Source organism: Halyomorpha halys, unplaced genomic scaffold (genome assembly GCF_000696795.3).
Source record: "Halyomorpha halys isolate HHAL.00 unplaced genomic scaffold, Hhal_1.1 Scaffold999.1, whole genome shotgun sequence".
Lineage (NCBI taxonomy): Eukaryota > Metazoa > Arthropoda > Insecta > Hemiptera > Pentatomidae > Halyomorpha > Halyomorpha halys.
The window spans coordinates 93,380-104,620 of NW_027106312.1; the positions used below are offsets into that span (position 1 = coordinate 93,380).

At 28.3% G+C, this 11,241-nt stretch overlaps 1 protein-coding gene across 1 annotated transcript in view; it reads left to right on the forward strand.

The window, feature by feature from the left end:
- La (La autoantigen-like) overlaps positions 1-6,524 on the forward strand; it is an 8,705-nt gene extending 2,181 nt beyond the window's left edge. Inside the window, exons 4-8 of the mRNA XM_014431738.3 lie at positions 2,091-2,236; positions 3,184-3,268; positions 3,837-4,097; positions 4,173-4,329; positions 6,222-6,524. Coding sequence (XP_014287224.1) covers positions 2,091-2,236; positions 3,184-3,268; positions 3,837-4,097; positions 4,173-4,329; positions 6,222-6,301 — 729 coding nt within the window. The 3' untranslated portion in view covers positions 6,302-6,524. The remainder of the gene's footprint in view (positions 1-2,090; positions 2,237-3,183; positions 3,269-3,836; positions 4,098-4,172; positions 4,330-6,221) is intronic.
- The last annotated feature ends 4,717 nt before the right edge of the window (positions 6,525-11,241 follow it).

Genomic DNA, 11,241 nt, shown 5'->3' on the forward strand with positions numbered 1-11,241 from the left:
GCTGTATAAAGTCTTACAATGCACCTTTGGAACACAATATTCTACCTAAATAATAGGTTTTATTTTACTATGGTTCCATAATAAGTTGCTTCAAAACCAAGTTTGAATTCAGGACATTCCGAAAAATTCATAACCATGTGCTTTACAGGTTCTGAAACGTCATGCATTGGTCGTAGAGAATCTACATTCTTTTGTATAAATTATTAATTATTAGTCTATTTTTGCTGTACTAAGTCTAACAATGCACTTCTGGGACACAATATTTTCTGCCTAATCAGCTGCTTTTATTTTACGTATGGCATGTAAGGGTACCAAAATATTTCAGATTCTTACTCATTTATTTGTGCAAATTTGGAAGGAGTATAACAATGAAATTTAATAAGTTTTTTTTATTTTCCTTATTTGGAAAGAATCTTTTGTTTCTTGGATTTTGTTATAGACATTTTTTCTGCTTCTAGTTACCTCACCTTACCTTTTTCCTGTAAAAATTTCCTGGCAATTTAGATAGCATCCGAAACATTGACCAGGAGTCTCTAGTTTCTACAACATATTTTTAAGTTCCTTCATTTTTAATGTTGATTCTTTTTATTTTTTCCCAACTCTCTTAGATTCTTTCACAAATTGAACACACAAACTTCAGTTCCTCTCACTTCAATTTTTTCACTTGTAAAGACCTTTCTTATTGTTATGTGGTCCACTTTAAGTAGGGAACTAAATACGAGGAAAGTTAATATAATTATAAATAAAATATAATTATTAATAAAAAATATATATATATCTATATCCTTGAAGTAGTAATGCCATCTAATGCAATAGCATACTTCTACCATGGTACAGGAAAGAAGAGGAATTGAGAGAGACCACCTAAGCTGTTTTATTTCACATAGAAGATGGAATAATAAAATTGTTTTTGAAGAAGCCCTAAATAGGAATACAAATTAAAATGCTAGGATAAAGACTTGATATTTTGTTTTTTTTCTGCTTACACTATATTGAAAAAATTGTACAATCTGAAGTACCAAATACATGTAAATTACAGTTATACAATTTGAGCTACGAGAAGTACAATTAAATGAAAAGTTGTATAATTTGGAAAGAGGGTACACCCCTAGCTATTATTAGTTTATATTGTAAGGAAAAACCTTAAGGCACTGTTCCTCTCTTAATGTAAGAGGCCACATTACACATCCGTTTAGGATCGTAGGAAGATTAATAGTTTTGTATATCCTTATTTTTATATTTACAGGCAGAAGGAACAAACTAATCAATTTTACAATTGAAAAATAATGAGTATTTCCTTCCTTTAATCTCCCCTTTACTTCCTCATCAATTTATTTTTTCTAGTTACCATTGACACTAGATACTTACACTTCTCTATCCGTTTAAATGTTTTTTCCCCAATATCTATGTACCCAAAATTGGTGACACGTCTGCTGCTGACTAGATATATTATTTTATTTATATTTATTTTGAGACCTATTTTCTTACTAACTTTTAAATTATAACTGGCAGTACCAAATCTTCAGCTTACCCAAGCATGGATATTTTACCACCCATAATTCAGGTGATATTAAGGGGAATAATGTGGGTGTGTAAGGTTATTAGGCTTGACAACAAATTGGATCCATTAAATGTTAGTAGTGCTGAACCAATAGGTAAACATCCTAGATGTAAACCGAAAGTTTGGTGGGAGGATTATGTCAAAACTGATCTCGTGCATTAGGGTTTGGTCAGGCAACACTGGACAGAGGTTCGGGTTCGCAAAGCCTTTACTGTTTTAATTTTTTTTTTCAGGTGTCTCTACAGACCTTGTAGTATGCTGCCCGAACCACCCTTTTCCATGTCTGCTTTTACTATTGTTATTATTCTCATTATAATATAATAATAAAGTATTATTTAATAGTATAAATCATAAATTAAATATTATTAGTTCCTAGATATCTTAATTTGTGTTTCGTATGTCAAGCTTGTGGAAAATATTTCAGTTTACTATTTGGATATTGTTTCTATGTAAAGTTAATGTTATAATTATGATAATAAGTTTTGCTTTTCAAATACTAATTATTCAATAATCTTGATTGTTTCCTCAGATGAGAAGTTTTAATGATAAAGCCACCAAAACCTGGAAGTTTAAGGGATCAGTGTTTGTAATTTTTGCCACTGTTGAAGGAGCTCAAAATTTTCTTTCATTGGATTCAGTCAAATATAATGATACTGAATTGATTAAAAAATGGCAGTAAGTATAATAACATTTTATATTAATTAAATTTAATCAGAGTGCTCGTTGATTTAATATTTGCATTTTTTGAATGTTAAAAGGACACTTTTTCACAAACTCAGCTTGTAGCAATTTAAAAAAAAAATTCTAATTTTTCTACTATATATATTTTTGAAATAAAAATTTTTTACTGAAACTTATCCTCTTAATAGTGACACCAAGGGTGCTGAAGTTTTAAAAAAAATCTAAATGCCTGTAGAGGCTATTGTTTTCCTCAGATCTAATTGGAATAAGGCATTTCATTGGATAGAATTTTTTCCCAATAGCTAAATGTCATTAGAATTTATCAGTTGTATAATAAACTGAAAATTCTTATGTCTTTATTGAACATAGCAAATGATATTCAAGAAATTTACAAAAAAATTAAGGTTTTGAAACAGTTATTAAATTTTGCTCCTCATTTCATAATTCTTTTAATATTCACTGACTAAGATCTATCGCTAATGAAATATTTTTATATGTTGAAGAACTTTCTTTATTAATTTTGAGTAGTAACCAAAAATTTAAAATGACTAATATCAAAACCTATAGAGTGATTGCTTTCTTTTTTCAGGAGTAGCTTATAATCAATGAAGTAATTTTTTTTTTTTATAATTGCATCATAGTGCTGATAAGTTTTATAATTCTTTTACATTTTAATGACTTAGAAATATGCTTATTATCTAAAACATTGATACCTTAACATTTTTTGGCCATGAATACTCTCGAGTACTTCAAATTAATTTAGCTTATTTTATTTTCTATTTAAGCCAATAATATTGAGTATTATTTTTTAAGGTCATTATTCCATTATCGGTTAACACATATGTCTACTTATTCAAATTTAATTTTCTATTTTCCCTATTCAGGTAGCTTGATTTTCTATAAGTTGCAAGCCAGATAATATTTAATACATTTTATTTTAGGAGTGTCTATCTGGATGATAAAAGAAAGGAAAAACTAGAAGCTAAGGGAAAAAATAAGAAGAAGAAAGCCAACAAGGAAGGAAAGGTATTACAGCTATTTGTTTTTTCAATGTCTTAGTATTTACCTTTTTTGGAGGCTGCTATTCAGCCACTAGGTTTAATTAGCTATTGCTAAAATTAATATCTAATACTTATTAAGTTGTTAAAAAAATATTGACATTATTGCACCCAAAATAGTTAAGAATTACAGTTACTGTTAATTAAATAGTACGGGAGATTTAATGTTTACGAGTGGTTAACATTGGGCATATTTTAACTAAGTATTATTACTTACTACCCATGGAGTCGGGTTCACTGAACTGACTTTCTTAGATTATCTTTTGAAAATGTTTTATTAGAGATAGATCAAGGTGTTATAATCGTATCTACTTCTTAATTGTGGTTAGATTAAAAAAAATACTGTGAACTTTATTTATTGGGTTAATTTGTATTTTATATTATATAAGATAATGAACTTCAAAATACGGATTATTTACTATCTGAAATGCCTTTGAATTTAATTATGTTTGTGCAACTATTGATTGCTTTGCATGAAAGTTATAGAATATTAAAATATAAACCTTTGTATGTCTATTTTAAAAATTTTTTAATAGGAGGAAGATGCTGAGTCTAAAAACGAAGATGGGAATGATGATAATAAAAATGATGAAGAAGATGGTAATAAAGAAGAGAAAAGGGAATTTCCCAGAGGTTCAGTTGTTCAATTGAAAGGTCTTGGAGAGAAGAATGAATTAAGACGTGATGATCTGAAAGCAGCTGTTGAAAAACTTGGTGTCGGTGTTGGTTTTGTCGAGTTCACCACTGGTCAAGATGAAGCCTGGCTTCGATTAGATGCAGAGGGTTCTGCATTAGAGGTTACATATTAACGTTTATTTTTTTTTATTTGCTTGATAAAGAAACACTAAATATTCAATTTAATGTTTATTCAGTTGGCAGGTTTGGTTAAAGGTGGTGTGTTAGAAATAAATAGTGAAGTGAAAGCAGACTTAAGGGTTATCGAAGGAGATGAAGAAGAAACATTTTTAACTAAGTGTTTAGCTGACAAGAAGAAGTTAGTTGGGAGGTCCCGAAACAAGGCTAGACGAGGTAATGAATAATTTTTCAACTTTGTTATATACAGTATAAATGTCAGATATTCATGTTAAAAGTAATATTTGCTACAAAGATTGTTTATAGTGACTGAAGAATTTGTTATATCTAAATATCACATTTAATGCATACATATAGATGGAAATTTCCAGAAGTGCCAAATACTGTCCCAAGGACACTGACACTTTCCATAAATAATATCGTAATCAAAAGAAATGTCTTAAGAAACTATCAAACTTTTGCTACCTCCAATATTACTGAATAATTTGATTAAATATTCGAACCTATGAAAAATGAAGTTTTAAATCTCAAAACATCAGTCACTTCCTAGACCCACCCTTTTCGATTTTGCAAAACTGTAAAAACATGGAAGTAACTTGAAAATCTGAGATTTACTGTACCATATAATTAACTATTCAAGATTACAAAAATGACCCCTTTTTAATTATATAATAATTTGATTAAAAGTAACCTGTGTTTGGGATTTAGTATCATTTGTTTTCCACATTAGATATCTTTAATTTTTGGGGTTTCTGCTTTTCATCGTTTGGTAATCTTTCATGTCAGTTGCAAGCTGACTGAATAGGTCATAGTTTATGAAACCGCCAAAATTATTCAGTCATGTGTTTTCCTTAATGTACAAAGACATCTCTGAATCTGATGCTTACTATTATTATATACATTTAATGATTAAGATTTTAATTAATCTACTTTGACTATGCTATATGGTGGAATTGTTTGTAATTTGTTGAAAAATATGGAAGTGATTTGTGAAAAGTGGGGAAAAAATGTGATGTCATTAGTTCAACCACTTTTTATTCCTAGTTGGTGAACAAATTACCAAGGATGCAACAAACGAAGGCACTTTGCTGTTTTGCTTTAAATAGTTTAACATTGTTGCAGACCTAAAAATTTCAGTAAAATTGAAAAGTTTTATATATGACTACTGTTTTCTTGTCAGTAAATTGTTAAACTTGATGAATGAATGACTTGTATGAATAAATATCCAATCCCCCATTTAAATACAATAATACATACATTATGTTAAAATACATCATATTCACTGTGAAGTTTTCTTAATACTTTTTTGATTTTATTAATTAAATATATTAATGTATAACTGACTCCCATAATTTAATAGAAACAGTCTAAAGATCATTCAGGATTTTTTAATAAGTCTATTACAACTTCTTTATTTTTTAAATAGCTGTAGTCAGGTTCTTATTTAGGGATAATGGCCATGTGTTTATGTAGATAATGACATTTTTATTATATTTTATATTGTAAGTTATACATAATTTAAAATGTTTATAGTACTTATTGGATTGTTCAATCATTCTCTCATTGCTTTTTAAAATGTTTCGATAGTGGAATGAGACTACTTGCACGTATCCCAATTTAATTCGAATAATTATTCCGAATTCTCCCATTACAGAAAATGTCTATAATATTGTTATTCTATAACATAATCAAACTTGGAGAAAAATATATGTTTTCTAAGAGTGGAGAGTTGAAAAAAAAAATTCCTAGAATTACAGGCAGTTGCTTATTGTCACTCTCTGTTTACCTATTACTGTTATCCAACAATTAAAAGGTTTCTGAAATATATTCCTTATAATCAATTTGTACATTATAAACAAACACTATGCATTTTACATATGATGTTTCACCGGACCAAAGATTTTATACTAAATTATAACTTTTTTTTTTCTCATGACCAGTGTCATAAATAACATATGTTGTATTTATGAGCATTGGTTGATGGAAGTAGCTGAGTTTTTATTATATAATGAATAATTGTTTTCTTTTTTTGAATTTGAATTTTGAATCTTTTTTGAAATTGTTTCATGTTACCTTGATATATTTTTAATGCTATCTAAATTTTACAGGTCGACCCTTTAATAACCATCGAAAACGCAAGGGCAGCCCTTCTAAAGATGGTTCTAAGAAAGTTCAAAAAACTAATTAATTGAAGTAGAAGTTTATTATTTTTATATTAACTAACATGATAAAATATGTATGTATATATTGTATGATTATTTTAGAGAGGCAGAAGTGAGCTATCCAAGCAAGTGTGTTTTTCTTTTGAAATTCCATTGTAAACTATAGAAAAAAAAGAACTTTTTGGGTAGTCAGTATGATAACTTTGAATTAATTGTAAGAAAGTTATTAAATAAAATACTAAGTATTGATTTTGTTTAATCATTCTTTATTGTACTTTTAAGTATTATATAACATCCTGACAATCTTGGCATCCCTTAACTGTTTTTTAATTAAATTAATTAATGCTGTACTCGGATGACAAAATGTTACAAATCACTTTTTCTATTTAAAAAAAAGAAAAAAAAAAAAGAAAAGTTATTCCTTTGCCCGAGTGATAAGAAGGATTTCTCTTTAATTTTTGTTACGATAGCAAACATTAGAGAAAAAAACATTGGCAAATTGCAAAAGGTTATTTACTATTAGCCATCTTGAAGAAACATAAATGTGACTTACAAAACATTTTACAATCTAACCCTTGAAACCTAGTATTGCCAGAACTCAGAACTATTGATCGAAATCCTATTTTCTTTTTTTTAATGTCTAATATTCTCCAAAGTGGTTACATTATATTCTCCTTGCCCATCTGTGTTTTTATAGAAATCTCATTATTTTCTGTTCTTAATTATTTTTTATATAAACATTAAACTAAAAATATTTTAGGTTTGAATACCTTGAAAAAATATGTTAAAAAACTCCATTAATGCAAATGAGTAAACTAGTTTTGATACATGTATGTTCATGTTAATTTGTTAATAAACTCAGAACTATTGATCGAATACCTATCTTAATAAGGATTATTACTAGTTGTAAATCTATTTATTAATACTATATTTGACTTTCTTAATGCAAATAAGTGTAGTTGCGGATTTCATTTCACCTAGACAGTAGTTTTCTCAATACTGTGTGGCCTCTTGCATTTAGTTCGTTCTGGGAGGAAAATACCAACAGCTTTAACTTTAAAACTTATTCATGTTACATAATTAACACTAAAAAAGGTGGTAACCGATGGGATCATGCTTTTAATTCTTCTTTTCTCAGACGAGCTTAAGAGTAAATAAATAAGGTTAGTACAAATGAAAAAAACAAAATCTCTTGTGTTGGTAATTTCTTTTCCATAAAAGATCTACAAACATTATTGTAGAAGTAAAAGAACTGAAAGAAAGGGACCCAAGTTTTACCTTGATTGTTTTAGTTTACTTCTAGTTTTAGGTTTCAAATTCTAAAAATAGCTTATAATTCAATTTATTTATTTTATGCCTGTCGATGATTTCACTTACAATTGCACAGATACAGAGACACTCTCCAAGAGACATTTGTTGGACAATTTTTTTTTAAATTTTCTAATATTTTCTGAAGTGGTTACATTATATTCTCCTTGCCCAACTGTGGTTTTTATAGAAATCTCGTTATTTTATGTTCTTAATTATTTTTCAAATAAACATTAAACTCTAAAAATATTTTAGGTTTGAATACCATAAAAAAATATGTTAACAAACTCCATTAATGCAAATGAGTAAACTAGTTTTGACACTTGCATGTTCATGTTAATTTATTAATAATCTCTTGTATATTGTTAGTGCACCAACAGAGATGTTTTTGAGATTTAAGAGAAATAGCTTATGCTTATTATGATGGCTACTTGATTTAAAAGAAACCTTAGTTATGGATAGGATTGGTTTTTTTCTGTTTATAGAAATACTTATAAATGAAAAACCAACAAAACAGTATTATGCTACCTAACTTATACAGTATAATGGCTATTGAATATTGGAATATGTACACTTCACATCATAAACTGAAATTTGTATATGTTATTAAAAACAAATAAAGAAATATATTTTTATGAATTAATTTGTTGGTTGAAAAAGTGGCACAAACTCTTCTGATTAATGGCAATAAAACTGAAATGTAATATGTCAGGTTACTAAACTATATGTTGTACTGTAGTTTTAAAGGTGTAGGAGATTAAAAAGATTTCTTTTTGAAAAGAATATTTTATTTTTTGAACCATTGTTTTTGGCTTCTAGGCTTTCATCAGACAATAATAAAAATAATCAATACATAGATAAAATAAATAATAATTAGCAATATAAACAAATGATTTAAAACAAGAAAATAAATTAAAACAATATGAGGGTCATACTCTCTTCAATGTATGCTTTGTGTCCCAGGCTGAGTGTAGGTCTTTACTATTAATTTATGGATATGAAAAAAGTCTTTATTTAGAGGAAGACAAACTAACTTATTTGGAATTTTTGTTCTATTGCAGTAACAGGTAATAAAAATTCTCAAAGTTCAATTTCCTCACAATCATGGAATGTCTCGGGGTTAACTTTTACATATTTGAATGTTCCTACCGACATGAAAAGAGAGATGGAAAAAATTGGGGCAGGATTTCAGATAAGAATACTCAGTTATACCAAGTATTTTAAGAAAAATGAATTTATTTTCGTTGTTTAGATTTTACCTCATAATACATGTCTGTCTCGTACCTCCTAACCCTAGGATGTTTGAAAACTGCCAATTCCGAAGAACGAGCATGATAGAAAAAATAGTTTGGTTGAACGATGGGACTCTGGGACATTCCCAATCCATCTGTAACCTAGATTTAGCTTGCTCATTTGGTTAGCAACCAATTGTTGGGATTCATGACTGTCTCCATTTGATTCCTCATTACCTTGAGAAGTATTATACCAATAACTTGCTCATGACTAGGGGTTATCATTATTTCAAAGCCAGAACTCAAAAAGCCATTACACTGCAAAACATGAGCTGTTTAGTTGCATATCCTCACAGCCTTAGAGTTGGTAGGTTTAACATGACCCAGGATTGTGAGGAAATCTTAACTACATTTGTTCTTATACAGACACACTGTATACCTACATGTAGGTATGGTGTTTTTCAATTGCACCATATTATGGAGAACAATAAAATTCTTATTAAGAAGTAATGGAATTTAATGCTAACGTTTTCGTAGCTTAGAACATTTTAGAAAATAATTTTATCCTCATTCTATATTTTAAGTAACTTCAAAGTGTAATTAATTATACTAATCTTTTTTGTGTTTTACGGGAATAAAGTAGGTGGTTTGAGGTATGCATTGGAACAATGAAAGAACGAAAAAAAATCCTGATCATTCAAATCAATTTAAGTATAGTACTTAAATTTGTTTTAAATAGTACTGTTAACACCATGTTTAATAATTAAGTTGTATATAGTGTTTACTTAGTATTAATATTTAATTCAATTACATTTATTTTATTTGTATTATTTTCTTTACAATTTTTGTTTATTTGAAAAGAAACATATGTATTTTATATTTGTATTATTATAATAATTAATCCCCAACCATTGCTAAGGATTGTTAAACATTTGCTAATGTTTTGCCTTGCGACAGGCTCACCATCTACATTTTGAAATCAGTCAATGCTAATTTGTCATCTAACTAGACATATTACTTGGTAATAATTAAATTTCTGTTTTACTGGAAAATTTACTGTTCTAGTTATGAAGTCAGTTGGGTGTTTAAAAGGTTATGACGTTTTTAAAAGCCATACAGTTAGGTGATTTTTGAGATATTATGACTGTTAGTATATTAAGATATTACGGATTTTCCATCATTTCCTCACAACCCTGGAATCAGTTTTAAATTGATTTAGTAAAAAAAAATCAATTTTTTTTTTTTGTGGCCGAAAATGAAGCACTTGTAGGGAATGTTACAAGACCCATGAATATTTAATTTTTTATAAATCTGTTAACTTTTTATAATCACCTAAGCCATTATATTTTGATACAATTGTCAAGTCAAGATAGACTACACTACTGCTGTACCAATTGAAATAAGAAAAACTAAGTGAGAAAATAATTTTTTACTTATTGATTTAAAAAGAAAAAATAATTTCAATAAGTCTGATAAATTAATAAAAAAGAAATGAGGTAAATGTTATAGGTTGTCTCAAACAAAGTCTATCCAAGATCGTCTCTTCTATGTTTGTCTAATTTGGAAAGTTATGGTTATTAAATGTTGTTATTAGTGAATTAGCCCTGTGTCTATGGTTTGATTTTAAAGGTAACACAGGATGTTTTAAACTTAAATAAAACTAAAGATTTGGATATTGTAAAAGTACAAGTAATGTCAAGTCCTCTTGGTTAATGGCTCAAACCCGAAATGGGAGGTGATTTTCTTTGAGAAGTATATCTATACAATTTTATTAAGATTCTCACTGGATGATTTATTAGATTCTCAAATAGCAACTATTGGATAAAATTAATTATGATCTTTGGAAAGGGGAGAGTGGAGGTTGAATAGGTAGGAAGCGAAATTTCTCTCAGAAGTAACAATAATGGATACAAAGCAGAAATGGGCAAAAATTAGCTTTAGTTGAAACTAATAGCTAAAATTACCATGAATAGGACCCATATTCATGAATGAACCATTGATAAATAAATATCCTATCCATTACAATTTTAGCTATTAGTTTTAACTTTAGTTAATTTTTGCCCAACTCTGGATACAAGTAGATGTAAAAAAGTGGCTAACCCAATGGAAAAACCTGAGATTGATATATTCATTCCAACCTTCCTCTGGTTATCCAAATTCTTGACCTAGAAGTTCAAAAATTAAATGACTGAAGGACCTAGAATTGTATGTTACCCTGAATCTATGCTGGCATATTTTTCCAATTTAAGTATAACATGAAAGCTTGTCAATCGCTCACAGACGTTAACGAATTCAGTTAAGAAATTTCTGACAGTTGTATGTGTCACTGCAGTCCTTGAAACTACAATAAGAATAAATCCAAGGACATGGATTTTGTTATCATATCTCTCTTTCAAAGCTTACCTTAGTTATAATTTCTAGTTACT